This window comes from Mauremys mutica, chromosome 1 (assembly GCF_020497125.1).
Source record: "Mauremys mutica isolate MM-2020 ecotype Southern chromosome 1, ASM2049712v1, whole genome shotgun sequence".
NCBI lineage: Eukaryota > Metazoa > Chordata > Testudines > Geoemydidae > Mauremys > Mauremys mutica.
In genome coordinates this window covers 82,622,642-82,646,165 of record NC_059072.1, presented here as the reverse complement: position 1 = coordinate 82,646,165, position 23,524 = coordinate 82,622,642, and the positions used below count along the sequence as shown (strand labels likewise).

Below are 23,524 nucleotides of genomic sequence, written 5' to 3'. Positions count from 1 at the left end.
GGAGTGTGGGGTGGGGGCTGAAGGGTGCCTGTGTGGGGTGGGAGCTCGGTGCTGAAAGGTGTGTATGGGGCGTGTGGGAGCTGGGGACTATAGGTCGGTCTGGGGGCTTTAGACAGGTGGGTTTGGAAGCTGTAGGGTGTGGTGGGATTCTAGGAGCTACGGGGCAGCGGTAGGTCCACGGATCTCACGGCAGTTACGCCCCACTCGCCCGGTTACGGCAGCGGTCCCTGAACCACAGACTCACCTCTCGCTCCTCCCCGCTGCCGTGACTACATTTCCCAGAAGGCTGTAGGTAGTGGAGTGACGTCAGTGGAAATAGATCACGCGTTCCTTCCGGTTGTGCGTGAGTACCGAGCGGAGCCGAGACCCAGCGGAGCCTGAATCCCGATAAGACAAGATGGCCGGGCTGCCCCGCAGGATCATCAAGGTAACCACCATCCCCCTCCCCCACTCGGCCCCCACCTGCCGCCGCCCCCCCGCGCCGGGCGCAGAGCGCGGGGTTTCCGGTGCGCGGGGCTGGGTAGAGCGCGGGGAGGCGGGTTCGGCCGCTCCGTTGACCCGGGGAGCCACGGGCAGGCCCGCCGGGCTGGGAGCGGCGCGGGAGCGGGTAGGGCCCGTGCCTGGGGAGCCGCCATTTGCCCCCCACCCCCGGGCTGCGTGAGCGAGGACGGCGGCTGCGGGGCCCGGGCGGAGTCTTGGCGCCGCTGCTGCCGACGCGGCGCGGGGAATGAATGAACAGGTGAGGCCGCGGCCTGTGCGCCGCCTCTGGGCCCCCGGTCTCTTGGCCCCGGGAGCGGCGTTAGCCGCATCCGCCCGCCGCGGCGCAGCTCCCCCGGCCAGCCCCACCCCGGCCTCGGTGCCTCCGGCCCCCCTCGGCGCAGGAGACGCTCAGTTACTGCGCAGAGCGTCCTGGGCTTCTCAGCGGGGCAGGGCCCGGCAGTGGATTTCGCAGGGGGCTGCACCTTCTGTGACAGCGGCAACGAGGAAAATGCGGTACCAGGCTGAAGGAAACAACGTGCTCCAGTGCGTCGTGCGCCAGCATCCTGCTCCCACCCGCGTTTCCTAAGGAAAGACTGTGACACCCCCCCCCCCCCTTTGAAGCCCGTCTTCAGCCTTGCAGTTAGGGCTTCCTGGTTTGCGCTAGTGGGGATTTGTTAATCTTTTGATGACTCAGGACTGACTGTCTGAGGAAATAAGGTTACACCAGTTACGGTGACTGCCCCAAATAGGAATTGTTAACGTGTTGTCTAGACTGTTTACAGTATCTGTGAAGTATGTGTTTTGCTTGAATTTTAACTGTAAAAGTTTTTTTTAATAACCCCAGCAAATTAGCTCTTTCCGCATCTTTAACACTTAGAGTAGGTCTAAAATTATTTTCATTGTAGGTGCTTCTTCCTAACTCGATGGTAATTTATAGGTAGTGAGCAAGACAATTCTAAAAGGAATTTCTCTAGGCATCTAGTGTAGTAAACAAGTAATCTTTAAACTGTATATGAATTTGAAACTCAGAACAATGAAGACCCCTTGAATTCCGGATATTTGGGGTGTGTACATCAAATTGTATATGGAATAAGGGTTTAAAATATTTTTGAATATTGTGGATATTGTAAGTAGAGTTCTTTCAGTAGTAGTTATCTAAACCAAGCAGTATGTTAACATGATCTGCCTGACTTCTCAATTTGTAACAATACATTCATGCAGTGCAATGTGAATCCAACAAATTTCTTGGATCACACTAATATGTTTGCTAAAATATGTAAATCATATGATTACTTCAGAACTACTCTAGTTAGTTCAAACCACTGAGTACTCTGAGTCTGGTAAACTTCTTTGATATCAACTTATATAAATATTACAGCAGATGGAAGTGAAATCACACAATAAAAATTCACGAATGCAGCACAATATTGACCTGATATGGATCTGTCCCCTCTTGTTAGTACAACATAAATATCCTTCTTACTACCTACATCTACAACTCCAACTTTTCAGAAATGATGTGATGACTAGTTCTATAAAAGTAACAAGTTTATTCAAGTAACAAGGTCCGTTTGATGGGAAATAACACTGTTTTTCCTATTTAATTGATTGAATGTTATACAGATAATTTATAATGCTGTAAAGCTGTTCTTGGCTGAACACACTGAAAGTTTGCAACCAATGCAAACAGCAGAGAACTGGAAAGTTTGCAACCAATGCAAACAGCAGAGAACTGGAGAACTGACAAATTAGATTGTCTTAAAATGAAAAGTTGCATAATAGCTGGGATAATAAAATTAGAATAGGAAAAAAAACACACTAAAACTATGCAAGGGTATTATTAAGATCATAAAGTTTATTATCAATTTCTTAATGTTTACGAGCCATGTTGAGAATTTTTAAGGACAAAACTGGATTAATACAATTTGATTTGTCACTCATTCAGCTATCTCAATGAACAGCAACCACTGGAAATGTTACTGAAATGTGTAAGGGTAGAATATTTAGGATTAGAAAATGTAGTGGAAACAAGATTATTGGGGTTGATAAACATTGATTTTGATGATTGGATTTTTATTTAAATAAACCTAATTAAAATTAAATATGAAATTGACAACCTGTTAAGGCTTAAACATATAATCGAGTACAATCATATAAATTAATCACAAAATAAATAGTATATATTTGCTATCATGTTTTTAAGATAGTCTAATCAATGAACTGGTGGAAGTTACTGGCAGAGCATCTAGAGTCAGAATGTGTTGAATGCTAAATCAGCTTTTGACAGCAATAGCCTCTTCTGCAGGTGTAGAGGTTATTTTCTTCACTTCTGTTTGTTCAGTTTAGTTAAATAACTAGTTCACTCAGAGTTAAGCAACTAATTGGGAATTGAGAAAGCAAGGAAGCTACTTCTCTTCCAATATGTGAATAAAAACTAGGTGGGCGGGGATGAAATCTACTAGAGCTAAAATCTTGAAGGAGACAGTAACCAGATACAATTGGTTCAACTCACTAACTACAGTTAAACTGCTTTAACTGAGTATTACATGCAAAACATGTTTTGATGAAGTTTGTTTCTAGCACATTTAAGATAGTTTTATTTAATCCAGAAAAGTTCACATTTAAATATATAAAATGTTTTTGTTCATTTGTAATTGAATTTTCATCCAAATAAAACTAGACACATCACAAATGTAATATTCGTCTAGTAAAGAAATGCAGTATCAATCATTGTCAAACAATAAAACATATAAAAAGAATCTGAATAAATGTAAGTTAAGCCATATAATTGCTTAAATAAATGTGTAGTTATAGTGTATCCTCCTGGTTAATAAAAAGAAGAATAAAAATTTGTATAAAAGCTTTATTTAATGGTAAATTGTTACCAACCAGTGAGAATCCGTTTTTCCTAAAGAAAAGGTTACAGTACAAATACAAAACACAAAATTGAAGATTTAAGTAAGTGTCCTGCTTGCTGATTAAAATCCATGATTTTAATTGCTTGGCTTTAAATAAGCCCACACTGTTTGTTATGGAGAGCTGCAGCAAAAGCTCTATAGTTAAGCTGAATCTCCCGTTATGTTTTAGGTGTCTTTGGATTCACCTCTTTATCGTCACCAAAAAATAATGAAACTACTACCTCTAAGCCGGTAACAGGTTCCTCTCCCTGCGGTGTTTTTGCTTTCTTTTCATGAGAGCTTTGAAGCAAATAACAATTTATTTCCAAGGTATGGATGGAAGTGTGTCATCCAGAAAAATATCCCAATGCTTTTTTGCCCCTTGCAGCTTAAAACTAGACTGGATATTTGTCTGATTTTTTGGAGGTGCTGGTTGATCTTTTGGAAAGTACTAATTATTAAGAGAATAATGCACACTTTAGGTTAAGTATATAGATAAATATATTCAGATGCCTCCATAGACTCCAGAGCTTTTGAATTTTGGATTGGTTATTATGGATTGTAGTGGTCCATTTTGTAATGTCCATACTGTGCCTTAGAATGGGGGTGTCAGACATATAGCCTTTGAGTCACGTTTGGCCTACATGACTAAAATTGTGCAGAGTCTGTTTATTTTTCTAAATGGAAGTTTCTACCCACCATGGCTGCAGAGAGAGATCCTTCCCAATCTAAATTGGTTGTGTCTACCTGAGTCTGCAGACATCTGAAACAAATAGCTATAGTGAATTCCAAAAGCCAGTGATACTTGAATTTCAACATCAAATATTCCATTGCTGATCGTTTTGATGGCATAGGAAAGAGAGTGGGAGTGAAGCCCTTGGTGGTCAGATTTTGGAGTTGCAGGGAAGCAAATGCAGAGAAAATAATAGAGGGAAGATAGGTCAGAGGGAGAGAAACAGAAGGTTGGAAATAGTGGTGGCCTAAAAGAGAGCATATTTTTTTTTTTTTACCAAATGTGCGTGTATGAATAAATAAAAGTTTAGTTACTAAATAAAGACTCTATTCTCCCCTTGATATCTTTGCAAGCCTTCCACTGATATTTGTGGGGGATCTGCTCTGGATTGAGGAGAGTATGAAGTTCTAAATGTATGTTCTGGCTGATGGGGCATATGGAATCCAGCTCTCTCTTCAGCAGGGGATTGACCACCTTCTTGTTGGTATGGTGTCTTCAGGTTGGCCAGGACAAAGTCTCACTACTCTTCAGTCTGCTGCTTCATGATTTTGTACAGGCTGGGTCTCCTCCAGGAGGAGGGAAACCTGCCCCATGCCTCCTCAGCAGAGGACTCTACATGTATGTGGGACTTCGTGCTACTCCAGTAAAGGATTTTGGAGGGTAGCATAAAGTGATTTAATGGTACTACTGCCAAGTATTAATGTATTATAGGGGGTAAAATTAGTTGATTTGCTGTATGTATGTGTGTTCACTAGCATTAGTTGGGAGCACTGAGTTCAGGCAGCAGGAGAGACTGATCTGTTTGGGCCTACACAATGGGGGTGGGAGACAAGGCTGGATGGGGTATAGCTTGAGGCTAGTGTATTTCAGCTGGGCAGGTAATTTTTTCAAGTCCTGAGCTGAAGACATGGTTTATTAGAGAAACGTGCACCAGAATAACTACATTGATGCAGTGTGTCTGCATTAGGGACTTCACACTGATGTGCCATTTACATTAATGATTTAATTCAGTGAATTTCATTGGAGTAGTGCATCTGCATTGGAGAAATTTACACCAGTGCAACCCATCCCCAGTGTAGAAAGGAACTCCGCTTCATTGTATAATATTTCTGGGGAATGGTCCTCTGTGTAGTCACTTTTGGTGAAGAGATGTAAAAGACTGTTTCCAGTTACACTGATCTTAAAGAACTGTTTTGCCACAATGAGATGGCAGGTGTAGTCTAGCGCAATTAAGCTATTTTGCAATCTTCAGCATCACTGGTATGGTGGTGATGAGCCTTAGGATAGAACTATCTTTTGGTTTTTGATGGTTCTGCAGGTGTTGGTAGGTGCCTAATTATGGATAGTTGACCTTCATTGTGCGCATTCATACATACATTTCCATGCTGACATTTTTCTTTGAGAAAAGTACAGCACTCTGTCCAGTGATTTTCTTAAAAGTAACCAATGGAAGTTTACAATCAACTCAGATGGTTTTTACCTAAATGTTTTAAAACTTGAGAATATGCCGTATTGTATTAAGATTTTAGCAAGTAAAATAAAACCAGTTTGGTTCATATCATACAGTGCTGGCTATGGCTACTTTGTTTTCTTCATGGGCCATTACTTATGCATCTGATAAACTCCTTTTCTAGACTTATGTGTGAAAATACAGAAGATGATGCACTGATATATGAAGTCAGTGAAACAGGTCCACAGTTGGATCTCCTCAGACCACTCTATCCCAAAACAGGAAAACTCTTTCCCCATCAATATACTGTTAGTCTCATAATTAGATGAGCGCTCTCCTTCAGAAACCCCCCCCCCCCATTTACCTTTTTACATGGAGCCAATCTGCCCTGGAGAGGGAGAAAATCATATTTTCCCACTCTGATAGAGTATGAAAAAATGAATGTTCACTCATATCATGCAGCTGGCTGTAATGTCTTTTTTTTTCCTTGTCCACATGCCATTATGCTGCTTAATTTTAACCCCAACGGCTCTCTAACCAGCTGTAGTTTCCATTCTGTATACTTCAGTTTAACTTTCCAACTGTGATATCATGGCTGGCTTTAGGCCGATTCCCCTGATTCCTGTGAATCAGGCCCTGCAAGGTAAGGCCACAGAAGACAACTGCTGCCGAGGAAGGACTGTCCGCCGAAGTGCCGCCAGAAACAGCGGCAACCGAATTGCCACCGCTATCTTCAGCGGCAGCTAAATCGCTGCCGCCAGCGGCATTTTGGTGGCAGCTCTTTTGAATTGGGCCCCGCATGTCCTAAAGCCGGCCCTGTGTGTGATAGATAGATAGTGGTAGAACATCTTAATTTACTTTATTCCAGATTCTTACTAACCGCAGGCAAATTTATGATATAATACATTTGTTAGTCTTAATTCAAACAAGTCCTCGCAAAATAAATGGTTTAATGTTAATATCAATGTTGTAATAAGATATGTAGATGAGTGGTTATTACATTGTTTTACCAGTGTATTGACTAAGGTGAGGCAAGGGGAAATCCCCAGACAGTTATGCTCAAGTCAGTCATGTGCACGTGGGAAGGAAATGATGGGAAGCCAAAACTGGGAAACAGGTCCATGACTTGCATGAGCATAGCCAGGATGAAATGGGCCCGTGACTCAAACTGAAATTGTAGGGAGAAGAAAAATGGGTCTGACTCAATGCGGGAGTCAATAGTTGAAGGCAGAGTAGAATAAAAGAAATGATTTGTCCTGCATGGTTGGTAGGTGAGTGATAATTTCAGGTTCTTTAAATTATCACTTGACTAATCTCTGATTACTGGCTAAGACTTGCTGCTTCTATCTCCTTTAGCCATTTTTCTGGAGAGTAGGGATCACACCTAAATCTCAGCTAGAGAGCAAATATTAAAGAAACAAACCAGTAGGCATTTTAAACTAAAAGCCATTTCTCTTCATTCTCATCGTTCCTGCATTTTTACCCCAACTATTTGCATAGCATCCTCCAAGTACAAAATGTCATCCTTACGACTCTTGCAGAAAGTGAACTTGAAGAGAGCCAGTCTTGAGTCAGTAATATTTTCCATTTCAATTCAGTTAAATTTAGCAATAAACCTTTTTTAAAAAAATCATAATTTTCAACGGCAGTAGTCTCCAGAACCTGACACTTACATGTGCAGCATTAATAATAGGCTTTTATGTACACCGGTTAATTATCATATTTGAAACTTATTTTGGTGATTTACACAGATTTAGTATCAGAGGGGTAGCCGTGTTAGTCTGGATCTGTGTAAAGCGACAGAGTCCTGTGGCACCTTATAGACTAACAGAAGTATTGGAGCATAAGCTGTTCTAGAAGGTGCCACGGGACTCTTTGTCGCTTTACACAGCTCTAGTTACTGCTAGCTTAGACCTGGTGTAAACACAGGTTGTACCATTTTAACTAAATCAGTGTCTAAACAGACTTAATATGGTGCAACCCCCTTTTCTGGGCACTTTGGTTTGAGTGCTTTATATTGACTGACTGTAACTTGTCTGTCTTTTATGCCATTTTAAGAGTGCCCATTTGAGGTTCACTGATGTAACTAAATCAATTCCTAAATTAATTTGATTATATCAGTAGAATTTTTGTGGGTAAACAAAGTCTTTTACTGGATATTTCAGATGTGTGCTAGGGAGGGACGCATGCTGATAAATCTTGATCTGGAGTTTGTTTTAAACTTCCGCTAAAAAGTAGCACATCCATCTACCATTTAAAGTGTTTTAATTATGAACACTAATATAAACTGGAAACAAATCTTATAAGGAATAAGTTTACAACATTCACGTATTTTTGAAAATTGGACTTGTATTGGATGGGTTGTCACAGCTCCAACAACTTCCACAAAAATAACTATTTTTTTTTTTTGCCATAAGATCTCCCTTTGAATGACTGTAAAACAAAAAATATAACATCCCTTTCAAATTTGGGTGAGGCTTCTTGTCATAACTGCCACTCAATATGTAATGAAAGGAGGAAAAATGTAAAATGGCTCTCTAACCACCTGCTTTGTAGATGTTTTTGCTAACTACATAGTGGCTAAGTGACTATTCACCCATCAAAGCATAACATTAAACATAGTGAAACCCCTTTAAAATAGGTGTGAGGCTGAATAGAAGGGGTGAGATCGGTGTAGAGGTAGTGGCTTAAACTCTTGTGGGGGGATATGTTCAGAGTGAGGAGAAAGGATCCAAGAAAAGAACCATGAGGAGAACCAGTAGATGAGGGTGAGGCGCCATTAAAGAATGAGCCAAAAGATAGAACCAGTAAAACACAAGCAAACAAGCCGAGAGGGGATTGTATAGAAGATGAGCGCAGTCAGTAGCTACAGAAACAGGCAGATTAAGGAATTCTTGTATTGTAACTCTACATTATTCCAGGTTTTCCTGAAGATGGGAAAACTTCACAGATAAGCACTAGAGATGTAGGATTTACAGCCACCAATCAATTCTTGCCTTTACACCTGCTGGTTTGCTAGTCATTCACAATAAGATCAAGCTGTTTGCATGTACAGTAGGTGGAGTTGATTTAACTTTCACCTTGATAGGCTTTAACAGAGTACATGTATACTTTTTATAGTGTTTATCCTGTAAAGACTGGGAAACTCAAACGGGAAGGCATAGAGTGTGTAAAAAGACTTCCATATTTGGCTCTGCAGATCAGAGAAACAATTATAATCAATATAAAAGGCGCTACTGAAATACATGTAATTATTGTGGCTCAGTTTCTCCTCTAAAATAAAAAGAATACTTTCCCATCTTTGTCAAATGCTTTGGGATCCTTTGATGTAAGGTGCTACAGCACTCTGCAATAATCTGCATATACCCTTGTGTATATTTTAGTAGCTTCAGCATGCTGTTGCTTAGTGGTATAAATAGGAGATATTGATCTTCTCTGATCTCATTTGTCTTTCTCTAAACAATGAGAACAATGCTGTGGAGCTTAACCACCCAGAATAAAATCTGTCCCATATGTGAGATCTCTCACTTTGCTGGGTTTCACTTTCTGTATGTTGGGAGAATCTTCTTTTCCCTCTGCTATCCTTCCTTTCTCCCAACCCAAAACAAAAAAGCCACACCCCTCCAAGGGGTGGAGTATTTCTTTTGGCTATAGCAGTTAACTGGATTAATTAAAAAAACAAATCATGTACTCCTTGTTCTTAAAATAAAATAGTTGACCCTTTCTCCTTCCAACACCCTTATTTATTTAGTTTATTTTATTTATTTTTGCATGGCTTCCATCCCCATCCTGTTCCCTGTACATCTCTTCCTCTTCCCCTTCCCCATTAGTCCCCCAGATTCAATTGGTCCCTCTTCCTTTAGGGAGGTGATCCCAGAAAATTCCCCCAATCAGTGGGACTCTCATGATAAATGAAAGATGGAATCTTTTGTTCCAGAGCCCATCATTATGTTCAGCCAGCCTGGAGGATCAGAAAGCAAGATAAGGTGCTCTTTCCACAAGGGAGAATACTGCTCCTTTTGGCTTGAAGAGAAAAGGATCAAGCTGAAGTTTGCACTGTTTAATCACTGACCCCAAACCTACCTTCCTTTAGGAAGTTCCCTGTTTCTCTCCCTCTTTTCTTCTCAGTGGACATCTTTCTGTTTGTCTTAATCAGCCCTGCAGCAGGGAATTGTGAATCTTCTGTTGTTGGTGAAACACTAGATGCATGAACATATACACCTCTACGCCAGTATAACGCTGTTGTCAGGAGCCAAAAAATCTTACCACGTTATAAGTGAAACCGCGTTATATTGAACTTGCTTTGATCCACTGGAGTGCGCAATTCCCCCCTCCCCCCCCCGGAGCGCTGCTTTACTGCATTATATCCAAATTCGTGTTATATCGGGGTAGAGGCGTATCTGGTTCTCTCCTGGTTTCAAGAATTATTTGTGGGTGGAGAAGAGTGGGCTATTCAATCACCCATAGCATGTAAATACCTATGATTGTGTGAACATTCACAATTAGGAAAGCTCTGGCTCAGTCACACACAACTGGGGCACTTTTCTAAGTCTTGCAAAGTACTGGTGAATTTGGGTGGGGGGAAGATTGGTTCTCATGCTTTTGTCTTTGCAAGGGTGCTAACCTTGTCAGGTGTGTGTGTGTTAGGGTTTTTTTTGCTGGATGGGAGGAGCTGTACTCTGGTGCTCCACTTACGAATGTGGTGAGGTGTTTTAACTGGCTTCTTGGCACAGAGGTTGGGTTTTTTTGTTTGTTTGTTGTTTTTTTTTAATCCCGGTAGTGCAATGGAGTAGTCTCCTTTGTATGAACTAACATGTCTCTTGAGTCTTGGCAAAAGGTGTCAGAATTTTAAGCCAGTAGAGCAGCCTGTCTAGTAGAATGCTCCATAGTGCATCTGGGAATCTTCAGTCAGTCAAATTGCTTGATTGGCTGAGATTTCCATGTAGCAAGGCTTTCACTACTAGCAATTATGTATTTTGGTGAAGAGTCATTCTCTTGTGACTCTGGATTTTAAAGAAAAGGAAAAGTAACAGGGTTTAAAAAAAATACTCAGTGTTTCTGAAGTTTATAACTGACTTGTAACATTTTTTTTCTTTTGAGTTAGGGGGTGTTTCATTAATGTTCAAATTAACAGGCTGTGGAAATGTGAAAATTAATCACTTGTGTTGAGAGATTTCCGGCTGCTCAAATGATACTGCCACTTGGTACTGAGCTGATTCTGTACTTAAAACAAGGCAGAGGAAGAACTTTCAGAACACCACTCTCATTATATAGCTTTAAATGACCTATAGCCAATAATAATATTAAATCGTATTTTCAAAGCCCATTCTTTCTGTGACTTAGTTTCAGTAGGCCTCAAAGAGCCACATTTTCTAGGTCTTGCTAAAACGTTTTGTTCCGAATTGCTAGATGCCATTTCTGGCTATCAGTGATCAAAAAGCTAATTTTGTACAGACATTTATATTGGGATTTAATGTGTTTTTTGCAGCCTGCCTGTAAAATGTTATACATAAGACTCCTTAATTTGCGATATTGTGGAAATTGTGGATCCCACAATATTAGGCTTCCACCATAATTTTGTCAGCTGTGCAGCACTGGCTAGGAGCCCTGGCTGCGGGTCCTACACATTAATGACTGTAATATACTTGCAGCAAAATGTCTGGTCACCACAAATTAGCAGGCATAACATAATACTTGAGTATTTATATTGTTCCAGCAAATTTTTCTTCTCTGGCTTTTCCAAATTACTACAGTTAATAAGGGTCCATTATTACTTTTTTGCAACTTTGTGTGTCTTGTCTGCAACTCAGCTGCAATTATTTGACAATCATCCCATGATTCAAATAGGGCCTTAGTTATATATTTTTTGCAATAACAATGGAGAATACTGCATATTTTTTTCTATCTTGTCTGAACTCCCTATTTTATACATAAAGTATTTATTTAGGCTGAGATTTTTAAAGATTGGATTTAGACTCCTGACTGCCTAAATACCTTTTGAAAATGACTTAGGCTCCTAAATCAGTTAAGCATTGTGATGCTGAGCACAGCAATGCCTAAATACCTGTAAAAAAAAAAATCTTGGTCTGTCTTATTTTTCTGTGAGTAAGTCTAATAAAATTTTGTGTTAATTGTAAATATAGGACTTTCTTAGGTCCTGATCCAGTAAAGTACATAAGCACATGCTCCAAGTTTTTGAGCAGTTCCATTGATGTTGTTGGCACTACTCACATGCTGAAGTGCTCTGTAGTATCAGGGTCTTGGTGAGTTGAATTTAAAGGAGACTGGCAAATACTTAAAGTGGGGGCAAATCAAATATCCTTATTTTCAAATGGCAAGGACAAGAAGGGCATTCAGCATTTGTTTGACAACTTTATTTTCTAGTCACTTTCCAGTCCCCACTGTAAAAGGGTATTAAAATACAAGCATTACCTTGCCTTTTATAATTAATCTAGGCAGCATTCTCTAAAAGGTAATGATTAATAACCTTTGTATTTTTAATGCCTGGCTTCATATTCCAACAAGTTTGTGTTATAGTGCCTTGCTCAGGTGTGTTGTTCAAGTATGAGAGCCCAGAAATCAGAGTAACAAGGGACAAAATTTACTGTATTTAGATGCTGCATAACCTCCCAGTGTAGTGTCACTACTCCTGTGCCTATACCCAACATTTTGCTTCCCTTCAAGGAGTTTAAAAGCTCCACAAGGCAGAAAGCACTGTAATGGGAGTTTTGCTGCTGGGACAGCAAACATTGGGTTAACAAGCAGAGTCTGCAAGAAATACATGAAGTGCATAAAAGTTGTACTGATGTAGATAAAATAGTTATAACTCCCCTCATGTGGGCATAGTTAGCACAGTTTTACTGTGTTTATACCAGTATAGTTTATTCTAGAATGGGAAAGGGAATAAGCTATCCTGGTGTAAGCAGGGCCGGCTCCAGACCCCAGCGCGGCAAGCACGCGCGTGGGGCAGCCCTTTCCCGGGGGGGCGGCAGGCTGGGCCGGCGGACCTGCCGCAGTCATGCCTGCGGGAGGGCCACCGGAGCTGCGGGACCAGCAGACCTGCTGCAGGCATGACTGCGGACGGTTCGCTGGTCCCGCGGCTCGGCTGGACCTCCCGCAGGCATGCCTGCGGCAGCTCAAGCGGAGCCGCCGGACCTGCGAACCATCCGCAGCCGCGGGAGGTCCAGCCGAGCCGCGCGACCAGCGGACCCTCTGCAGTCATGCCCGCGGGAGGTCCGCTGCTCCAGCGGCTCCGGGGCGCCTCCCGCGCATGACTGCTTGGGGCGGCCAAAAAGGTAGAGCCGCCCCTGGGTGTAAGACATCTCTCTACTGGAATAATTGTATCCACATTAGGGATTGTACTAGTATTGATCTAAAAATAATCCCCACACCCTTAACCAAAGTAGCTATAGTGTTATAGCTCTCAAGTTCAGACCTGGGCAAAGACTACAGCCTGGTCTGCATCACACGGTTAGGTTGACATAGGCTGCCTTGCATCAACCTAGCTGTGAAAGTGTCTTCACTTAAATTTGGCTCTGCTGACATAAGTGCCTCTTTGTGCCAGTTTAGTAATACCACCTCCCTTAGAGGCAGAGTCACGGTCAATGCTGCATCAGTGTAGACATTGTGTTGCTTACATCAGCAGTTACTGGTTTTCAGGGGTTATCCCACACTGACAATACAAGCACTCCCAGTGAGGTTGTGCACCATTGACACAAGGAGACAAGTGTGTGCATGCAGAAGTGATTTAATGACTATGGTGGTTGTATGCCAGAGTAAGTTAGGTCAACATCATTTTGTAGTGTAGATATGGCCTAAGGATATGTCTTCACTGTTTCCCCCCCCACCCCCCAAATCTCTCTCACACAACTGTTTGGAGGGGGGTTGGTTTTTTTTAACATAAACAACTAATGCAAGCTAGCTATCTTGCTTTAAAATCCTAGCCGAGACCAGGCTGTTTGATGTAGCTGGGTGAGGTCAGCCCTAGGTGGGGGTATAGTATTGATCTTGCCTTGCTGTCTCCTAAAACTAGCTGTCCCCTGTAAAATCCTGGTAGAGATAGCATCATAACTAACGTGAATTAGTTTTATTTCTGTTTAAAACAAAAAACAAACACCCTTTTTGGCAGTGAATACATAGCCTTTCACCAAATTTATGAAACAGTCAATAATTTCAGTAGGTGAGGCCTGGCTTTTCTCCCTTACACCTGATTGCCAAAATTTTGTTAATGAAAGTTGGAAAAAAAAATCAAAATTTAATGAACACTTCTGTGAAAAGCTTCCCACCATTTATGCCTAGTTACTCTCACTCAGCTTTAATCTGGTGGATATGCCAAAAAAAGTGTTAACTGTCTCTTCTAGAAAGACACATACTACATTTGTTGATACAAAATAAGTAGTCATACAACATATTTAGCCAGAGATTAAGGTCATAAGTGTTATATAACTTAGCAGGAGTTTTTATATATTTAATTAAGTAACGTGGTGGTGTGGACTGTCTGTGATCTGGGTACTTTTGTTTCCTTCTCAATTCTATTTTCATTTAAGACTCTTAATTTATTTTTTTCTCATTTTGTGGGTATTATCTGCTTAATCATAGCTGATTAAAAGTGGTTTTAACTGTGATCTTTGAATAAAACATTTGTATTATCTTTTTGTCTTTTTATAATACGGCTTGTAGCAGATTTTTATTTGGCAAGTGCTTTACAGCTAATTACTGTATGAGATAAGTAAACTGATAGTACTCGCCTTTAATGATTGTGGTGCTTTACTTTCTTTGTGATCTGATGCTTTTCTATAAATGAGGTTTTTCTGCTCAAAGTAATGGATGCCCTTTTGGCTCTGAGAGACACCTGTGTCAAAATGGTAAATATAGCCTTTAAATATTATTAGTTTCCGTGTTAATTTAATAAGTGTATTTTATCTAAACAGTACTTTGATGTACTCCAGTACAAAGAGGCACATCCATCTTGTTTTGTAATCTTGCTGATTTGCAGCTGTAGTAGTGCTTCAGTCTTTGGGGTTATGTTTTCTGGGCACCCAACATAAAATATTTTTATAAACGTCATGTAGTGTGCACTGCGTAAGCTTTAATTCTTGTAGTTGTACAAGTTTTTACTTCTATAATTTTCTCTCCCTTATTGCTTTGTGAACGATTCAGAGGGGAAATAATGAAACTGACTAGATAGAAGTAGTCAAACACACAAAGTAAAGGAGAGAGAAAATAGACGTTTTTCTAGTAATCTTAAATATGGTAATAGTTACAGTTTCAGGGTTAACTACATCTTTGACCCTCTCTTGGGTAGAGTGCGCTCACTACGCACTCTTTTTCTTCTCTCCCCCTTCAGATCAAGGTCCCTCTGTACCTCACTGTGATTTTTTTCCCCCAGTGGATCTGAGCATGGTCCTGCATTTGTGGTTAACCTTTCTCCACCACTTATCAAGCAGTCTTCACAAAGTAAAATACACTTAGTTTTAGGGTAAAAGCATTGCAAAAAAAAAAAAATACAGAAAACAATGAAAGTTTCTATGTATGTACTAAAAGCTTACCAGAGGTCACATTGTGCCCCCTGTCCAACATAAGTTTCTGGTAGATATCAGTCCGTCAAACCCCTCAACTTTGGTCTGCTCTCCTGGTTACCAGTTTGTATCAGGTTTCAGCAGGGGCGGCTCTACAAATTTGGCCGCCCCAAGCAGTCATGCCCGGGAGGCGCCCCCGAGCCGCGGGAGCAGCGGACCTCCCGCGGGCATGACTGCGGAGGCTCGGCTGGTCGCGCGGCTCGGCTGGACCTCCCGCAGCTGCGGGCTGGACCTCCCGCAGCTGCGGGTGGTTCGCTGGTCCGGCGGCTCTGGTTGAGCTGCCGCAGGCATGCCTGCGGGAGGTCCAGCCGAGCCGCGGGACCAGCGAACCGTCCGCAGTCATGCCTGCGGGAGGTCCACTGGAGCCGCCGGCCGAGCATCCCCTCCGCAGTCATGCCTGCGGCAGGTCCGCTGCTCCCGGGGCTCCGGTGGACCTCCTGCAGGCATGACTGCGGCAGGTCCGCCAGCCCAGCCTGCCGCCCCCCCGGGAAAGGGCCGCCCCAGGCGGGTGCTTGCCCCGCTGGGCTCTGGAGCCAGCCCTGGGTTTCAGACCCAGAACCCTTTGGATAGTATAACTGTTTCTTTATCAGTTTGATCTTTTGATCTCTGACCCCTGTAGCAGGTAGTATAAGTCAGTGGTCCTTTCCTCCCCAGGAGAGTTTTAAAAGGCTGTTTGTTTTTTTGTTTTTTTTTGTTTTTTTTCCCTTCCCCTCCTGCACTAATCGCCCCTTAGGGATTCCAGGTTCCACAGGTTTTCATGTTTTAAACATAAAATAAAGATGCTGCAGTGTTTGCAGTATCGGTAACAGAAACAGATTAAAAATGCTTTAACACAAGGATGGGTTTCTCTTATAATTGATATACTGCATAAACATAAAGCTTTCTTTCAGTAATGCAGAAGAATGGAATTGTGCAAGTTCAGTCTGATAACTTAAATTTGGTTTATGGCTGTGAATACATTGCACATATGTTTGTTTTATTGAATCATTCTAATGTCCTCTCCCTACTACATAGGAAAACTTGAACACTGCATATGAAATAGCTCTTCCTTCTGATTCTTTGGCCTGGTCTACACTACGCGTTTAAACCGAATTTAGCAGCGTTAAACCGATTTAACCCTGCACCCGTCCACACAACGAAGCCTTTTATATTGATATAAAGGGCTCTTTAAACCAATTTCTGTACTCCTCCCCAACGAGGGGAGTAGCGCTGAAATCGGTATTTCCATGTCGGATTAGGGTTACTGTGGCTGCAAATCGACGGTATTGGCCTCCGGGCGGTATCCCACAGTGCACCATTGTGACTGCTCTGGAAAGCAATCTGAACTCAGATGCACTGGCCAGGTAGACAGGAAAAGCCCCGCTAACTTTTGAATTTCATTTTCTGTTTGCCCAGCGTGGAGCTCTGATCAGCACGGGTGGCAATGCAGTCCCAAATCCAAAAAGAGCTCCAGCATGGACTGTACGGGAGATACTGGATCTGATCGCTGTATGGGGAGACAGATCTGTTCGATCAGAGCTCCATTACAGAAGACGAAATGCCAAAGCATTTGAAAAAATCTCCAGGCTATGATACAGAGTCCACAGCACAGTGCTGTGTGACCAGCGTAATGGAAAGCCAAAGAATCAAATGGACGCTCATGGAGGGAGGGAGGGGGTACTGAGGACTCCAGCTATCCCACAGTCCCCGCAGTCTCCGAAAAGCATTTGCATTCTTGGCTGAGCTCCCAATGCCTGAAGGGTCAAAAACATTTCCCCGGGTGTTTCAGGATATATGTCGTCAATTTACACCCTTCGCCCCCCGAAAGAAAAAGGAAAAAAAAATCTCGCCTTTTTTCAATGTCACCCTATGTCTACTGCATGCTGCTGGTAGACGGGGTGCTGCAGCGCTGAACACCAGCATCCCCTTCCCGGTGGCAGATGGTGCAATATGACTGATATCCGTCTTCATCATCAGCCTGTGAGTGCTCCTGGCTGGCCTCGGTGAGGTTGGCCGGGGGCGCCTGGGTAAAAATGGGAATGACTCCCGGTCATTCCCGGCAGATGGTACAAAACGGCTGGTAACCGTCCTCATCATAGCAACTGGGGGCTGAGCTCCATCAGCCCCCCCCCTTTCATGTCTAAAGAAAAGATTCTGTACTGCCTGGATTATCATAGCAGGCTTCCTCCCCCTCATTTTATCCCACTAAAAAGTCAGTGTTTCTTATTCCTGCATTCTTTATTACTTCGTCACACAAATGGGGGGACGCTGCCATGGTAGCCCAGGAGGGAAGCAACAGGTGGGGTTGTTGCAGGGGCACCCCCTAGAATGGCATGCAGCTCATCATTTCTGCGGGATCTCTGGGGCTCTGACACGGAGCGGCTGTGCTCTCTGGTTCTCTAGTACACTTGCCCCATATTCTAGGCAGGACTGACTCTGTTTTTAGACAAAACATAAAGAAGGGAATGACCCGGGGAGTTATTCCCATTTTTGTCCATGCTCTCCCGCCCGACCTCAGCGAGGCCAGCCAGGAGCACCTGTGATAGCAGCAGATGGTACAAAACGACTGATAACCGTCATCTCATCGCCAATTTACAATGGCATGGCAGACGGTGCAATAGGGATGGTAACCATCTCTGCTACTTTGCAAAGGCAAATGAATGCTGTGTAGCACTGCAGTACCGCATCTGTCAGCAGCATCCAGTACACATACAGTGACAAGGCAAAACGGGCTCCATGGTTGCCATGCTATGGCGTCTGCCAGGGCAATCCAGGGAAAAAGGGCGCAAAATGATTGTCTGCCGTTGCTTTCACGGAGGAAGGATTGAGTGATGACATTTATCCATTATCACCTGCGACACAGTTTTTGCATTGGGATCTCAACCCAGAATTCCAATGGGCGGGGGAGACTGTGGGAACTATGGGATAGCTACGGGATAGCTACCCACAGTGCAACGCTCCAGAAATCGACGCTAGCCTTGGTACATGGACGCATACCGCCGAATTAATGTGCTTAGTGTGGCCACGTGCACTCGACTTTATACAATCTGTTTTAAAAAACCGGTTTATGTAAAATCGGAATAATCCCATAGTGTAGACATACCCTTTTTTGCTAGGCATTTTTGTGTAGTGCAGAGTGGGAAGCATTTTCTTCGGCATAATGGTGGTGGGGTTTTCCTTTGGAGAGTTCTCTGTAGCAATCCAGCCTGTTCATAGGTTCATCACTTTTAAGGCCAGATGGGACCATTGTAATGGTCGCTGTGGATTTGATTTAAATCACTAGTCAGGAAGACTTGAATTAATCATGGTTTTCTACATAAAAGTGCATACTTGTTGGTTGTTATAACCTTAATACATATTCTTCACAACTCGGAGATGTAGGCTTCATTTTCAGAAGGTACACACTCTACATTTTTAAACAGTGATTTATTTTGGAAACTTTTCAGATTAGTTTTACAGCTATATCAGAAAATGACTGTTGGGTTATTTCATTTACCAAAGGTAATTGAAGCAGGTAGTTCACCTCCCAATGACTTCATAAATATCTCCAATTCAACAGGTTAATCATTAATATTTGGAGGATTTTTTTGCTATGCTGTATTAAGAGGAGAACATCACCAGAAGACATTTACATTTTTGTTTAAATTAAACAACAACATTAAGTATTCTGGATTTTTTTTCTTCAATGGCAAACATATAATATTTTAACAAATCAGGCGCATGTCCCTCACTTCTCACATTTATCTCCAGACTTCTTCTCCTTGTCCAGACCTATTCCACCCCCAACAATCTTCTATTCATTGAACTTCTTGAAATTTTGCACTTGTAGAGAGAGGTAAGGGATTGACTCTGTGTACACAAATTTGCAGAGGGACAATAGAGTTGAGGTCTGTTATTTCTCACCTCTAAACATTATTTATTTAAAAACATTTTTGCTGTTAACAAACATGTTACCTCTGGAAACACAAATCCAGTTTGAGAGCTGCAAAACTAAGCATCTCTGATGGTATCTTCTAGACTGAGCACTGAGTCCCATTGGGTAGATAGAAAGATTAACCTAAATAATCTATACAGAGGCCTGTGGAACCCCATAAGATTGGGTCCCTAATCCATGAACTATTGGAACTCATTTACAAAACTTTTCTTAAACATTACATGAATATATTGTCTCATACTATAGAATTAGAATTTATAATCCCTATTCCATGATGAGATACATTATAGCTCAAAGATATCTTAATTAAAACCATCTTTGGATAGGTTTTTCCTCAAAAAGCATTTTATCAAAAAAATCAGATTTAAATTAAAAAATGGTTTTTTTTATTTTTTTCTTTAAAAAATCATTGATTTTTATCCACCCTGGTAATGATCTAGTCTGACCTCTTGTATAGCACAGTCCATAGCACTTTCCCAAAATAATTCCTAGAGCAGATCTTTTAGAAGAACATTCAACCTTAATTTAGAAATTGTCAGTGATGGAGAATCCACCACGATGCTTGGTACATTGTTCCAATGATTGATTACTCTCATGCCTAATTTCCATTCTGAATTTGTCTCGCTCTTCCTATGTGATTGTTTGTTGTTTTTTTTTATACTTCACCTAATATGAAAAGTCATTTTCTATGGTTTTGCATAAATCTACTTAAAATGAATATTTGGTATCCTGGTACAAATTTTGTCTAAATATGTTTGCTGTGTTTTAAATAGCTTGCCTTGGTTACACCATGACTCTTTCTTCCTCCTCCTCCAGGAAACTCAGCGCTTGCTGGCAGAACCAGTCCCTGGGATAAAAGCAGAGCCAGATGAGAGCAACGCACGTTATTTTCATGTGGTCATTGCAGGTCCACAGGATTCCCCCTTTGAGGGTGGGACATTTAAACTTGAACTATTCCTTCCAGAAGAATATCCAATGGCAGCTCCTAAAGTACGTTTCATGACCAAAATTTATCACCCTAATGTAGACAAGTTGGGAAGAATATGTTTAGATATTTTGAAAGGTAAGTGTCATCCTTTCCACTAAATACATTTCTCTTAATTCATCCTAAGCAGGGAAAGCTGACAATTTAGATGTTAAAAGGATTACAATTTTTTTTTTTAATTTTAGCTTGCTCACGAGGCTAGTTTAAAAGGCTTTAATCTGAGAGGAAAACACATTAAATCTGGGGGTGGTAATAAAGAATGTGGTATTTCATACTACTGTAAATCTGTCTCTTTAGATAAATGGTCCCCAGCTTTGCAGATCCGTACAGTTCTGCTATCAATCCAGGCTTTGCTAAGCGCTCCCAATCCAGATGATCCTTTAGCAAATGATGTAGCAGAGCAGTGGAAGACCAATGAAGCCCAAGCCATAGAAACAGGTAGTGTATCACACAAGTCATTACTTTTGTATTTGTGTGAAATTTTATGAAAACTAGATCACGGATGTGTTTTTAATTTAGAACTTAATTGTAAAACCTGACCTCCAGTTTTGTGCTTGTGACTCACAAGAACAATAGTTTGCTTGTGCAGTTGATAGCCCTGAATGCAGGTGCAGAATCAGAGCCAGAGTGGAGGTCTTTTCCAAGGATCCACTTAGCTTGCACGTTTTAAAAAATTTAAAAAAAAAAAAAAAAAAAAGTTCATTGACTGAACTCTTATTGGGAAAGAGAAACCATTGCTTTCTGTACTTATATCCATATCCTTATATCAGTTCTTTAATAAATTGCAGTTTAGGTCCACAGAGCTCTGCAGCATCTCTAAATCTGCTTCTGTTGCAGGCTCTAATAGAATGTAGTTTCTGTGGTAATAGAATAAACAGAATAAACAGGCTGCATTACGCCTTCCCATTACAGGATCCTCTGCAGCCAGGCCATCTGTTCCCAGTGGCATCTGTTTCGGTGAATCTTGTGGGCTTGGATTGTGACTAACATTCCACAGCTAATGTGCTTATATTTGTGAAACAGTAACATAAAAATTAATTTAAAATACTCAGGTGCCTCTGCTTAACAAGCTCTTCTAATCAAAAGTTTGGGAAATGGAGTATATTGAAATGAATAAAATGAGATTTTATTTCACTTTAAGAGTGTGCTTTTTTTTTTCTTTACAGCCAGAGCATGGACTAGGCTATATGCCATGAATAATATTTAAATTCGCTCTGAACATCAAGTGTGCATCACTTCTCCTATTCTGCCAAGACCTCTTCTCTTTTTTCTTTTGTTTGCATTTAATGGACACAGTCTTAGAAACATTACAGAATAAAAGCCCAGACATCTTCAGTCCTTTGGTGATTAAATGCACATTAGCAAATCTGTGTCTTGTCCTAATTCACTGTTGTAACGCATGAGCAGAGGCTAGAAATATCATCAGGATTGTTGTGAAATTGTTTAAAAGCAGCAGCACATCTCTGCTTTTAATAACTTTTTCCATCATGTTTTAAGTATAAGCACTGTGAATGAAGGTAGTCAGGGTTAGCTGCAGGGTGTTTTGTTTTAATTTTGTGAGCTCCTCCTCTTCCCTTTTTTTATGGTGATGCTAAACGCATTGGTTAAAGCAGCTAACCAGTTACACTTTAGGATATGCTCTCTAGCCAAGTCTAACTTAGATGCTGTAGATGGACAAGCTTGATTGTTTGAACAAAAATGGGAACATTAAACATCCATCACCTTCACTAATAATATTGTGATTCTGCTGTCAAGTGTAGAAACCTCCTTTCAAGAACAAGCTTGTGACCATTTTGTATGGCTTGTCTGGAAAATCTTCTGTAAATCTTATGTTTTAGTAAAATATTTTTTTTTGTTCTACTTTGCTGTTGTACAGTTATTTTGCTGTGGTTTTCATTTCTCTACTGTGACAATTGTATTAAAAAAATTGAAACCAGAACAGAACAATTTGTCTTCTCCAGTCTGACAGATTAAATAGTAAAAAGAAGAATTTTCAAATTCCCTTACTTTTGTTGCTGCTGATTTGTATTACTAGCTCATGCCACGGTGTGTTCCGAAATTGGCCGAGATAGTACAAAATTATATTAGTAACTGATTCTTTCAAAATGAGCCTCTAAGTATAATTTATCACAGTCAGAAAGGTTTGACAATGCATTAACATGTATATACATAACATCTTATGTATCTTTAAAGCAGGAGGATAACAGAGCAAATGACAGCAGTAACTGGGTAAATGTGTCACTTGTCTGTTTTGTGCTGATTATCAGGTATTACACTATGCTCTTTAATTCTAACTCATGTCTCAAAAAAAGCATATAAAACACCAGTGTACAATACAGCTGTTAGACCAGCTAATCAGTCAATTGATATTTGCTAAGCTACTTTCAACTAGCCCCAACTGATCTTATCTATAAGCCTAAGTAAGCTGAATATCACAAGAAAGGTTTATTCATTTGGAGGAAGCAAATAATAGCTTCTTGCTTCCTTGCTATTACATTTATAATTTTTTTTTCATGTCTCTTGGAAGCCCATTTTAATTGCTTCTTCAGTTCAACTTCATATCCCTTTAAATGCTTTTCTCCTTCCTTTTTTTCCCTTCCTAGTTGCCTCCACCCCCACCCTCCAGGAATGTTTTCTGATCTCTAAGCTTTCAGTGTGGCCAGTCTGAACTGTATAAATGACAGCCTACAATGGGAATGTATGTCTTGCAATTCACAGTGATGGTTATGTAGTCCGGTGGTATTCTCTGCCTCCCACACTCCTATTCTAGTATCATCTGGAGTTTCTATAGAATGTGGTGTATTTATTGTGCTCTTATGTAAGATGAAGATTATCTATTAAAGTTACATTTTCAACATACAAATGCTTTCAGTGACTGGTAACTGGTATTGTCCCTCAAAGTTCACTGCATAGTAACATCACAAAACTTGGTTCAGAATAATTTAGTTCAGCACAAGATTAAGACACTTAAAAAGCTGGGTTTAAAGTTAGATTTCCTTATTGGATGTAGTTTCTCACATCTGTGGCTTGCAGCAGATCTTTAGTCTTATTCAGGTTGAGTAGGCCTCTTTACTGTAACTAACAAATCAGGTTTTTTGTTATTGAGATGAACATTCATGCAGTTTAGTTGGTGGAAATTCTCTTGCATGTCATTATTTGGGTGACTAGTTAACTGAGCATACATCTACCCTTAATTGTACAGTAACTGATTTTTAACATCGTAGATGGCTCTTCTGAATTCTTCTAAAATGAATCTAGCTAAAGATACACTTTAGTAGTACTAAAAGGTTTTTTTTTTTTTTTTTTACTGTTCACATTTACCAATGGATGCCTTTATTAGTATACTCTGAATATGTAACTGAATGGAAAAAGTACTCCTCCAGTCAAGCCATGGTAAAAGAATGGGGAGTGCAGTAAATTTCATTGTGTGTGTATAGAGGCACCAATGTATCCCCAGGCTTTTAAAGATTCTTAATGAGTCTGGAATG

At 41.0% G+C, this 23,524-nt stretch overlaps 2 protein-coding genes across 3 annotated transcripts in view; one reads left to right on the top strand and one right to left on the bottom strand.

Moving 5' to 3' along the window:
• The first annotated feature begins 189 nt into the window (after positions 1-189).
• On the top strand, positions 190-21,896 carry UBE2N (ubiquitin conjugating enzyme E2 N). Its single transcript, XM_044980812.1, has 4 exons — positions 190-427; positions 19,868-20,114; positions 20,334-20,474; positions 21,203-21,896. The coding sequence occupies exons 1-4, from the start codon at positions 398-400 to the stop codon at positions 21,241-21,243; spliced, it is 459 nt and encodes a 152-aa protein (XP_044836747.1). The 5' UTR covers positions 190-397; the 3' UTR covers positions 21,244-21,896.
• Positions 18,909-23,524, bottom strand: part of NUDT4 (nudix hydrolase 4) — a 65,297-nt gene continuing 60,681 nt past the window's right edge. For both annotated transcript variants that reach the window (XM_044980793.1, XM_044980801.1), the window contains exons 5-6: positions 19,830-19,898; positions 18,909-18,966 (exon numbers count right to left, since the gene is read on the bottom strand). In XM_044980793.1, the coding sequence (XP_044836728.1) occupies positions 19,873-19,898 (26 nt within the window). In that variant the 3' untranslated portion in view covers positions 18,909-18,966; positions 19,830-19,872. The remainder of the gene's footprint in view (positions 18,967-19,829; positions 19,899-23,524) is intronic.

What these genes read in the sequence shown, in the direction of transcription:
- UBE2N (XM_044980812.1), top strand. Translation starts at nt 398, where the DNA reads ATGGCCGGGCTGCCCCGCAGGATCATCAAG. An exon ending in TGCCCCGCAGGATCATCAAG is followed by an intron (nt 428 to 19,867) that starts GTAACCACCATC and finishes CTCCTCCTCCAG; the next exon opens with GAAACTCAGCGCTTGCTGGC. An exon ending in AGCCCAAGCCATAGAAACAG is followed by an intron (nt 20,475 to 21,202) that starts GTAGTGTATCAC and finishes TTTTCTTTACAG; the next exon opens with CCAGAGCATGGACTAGGCTA.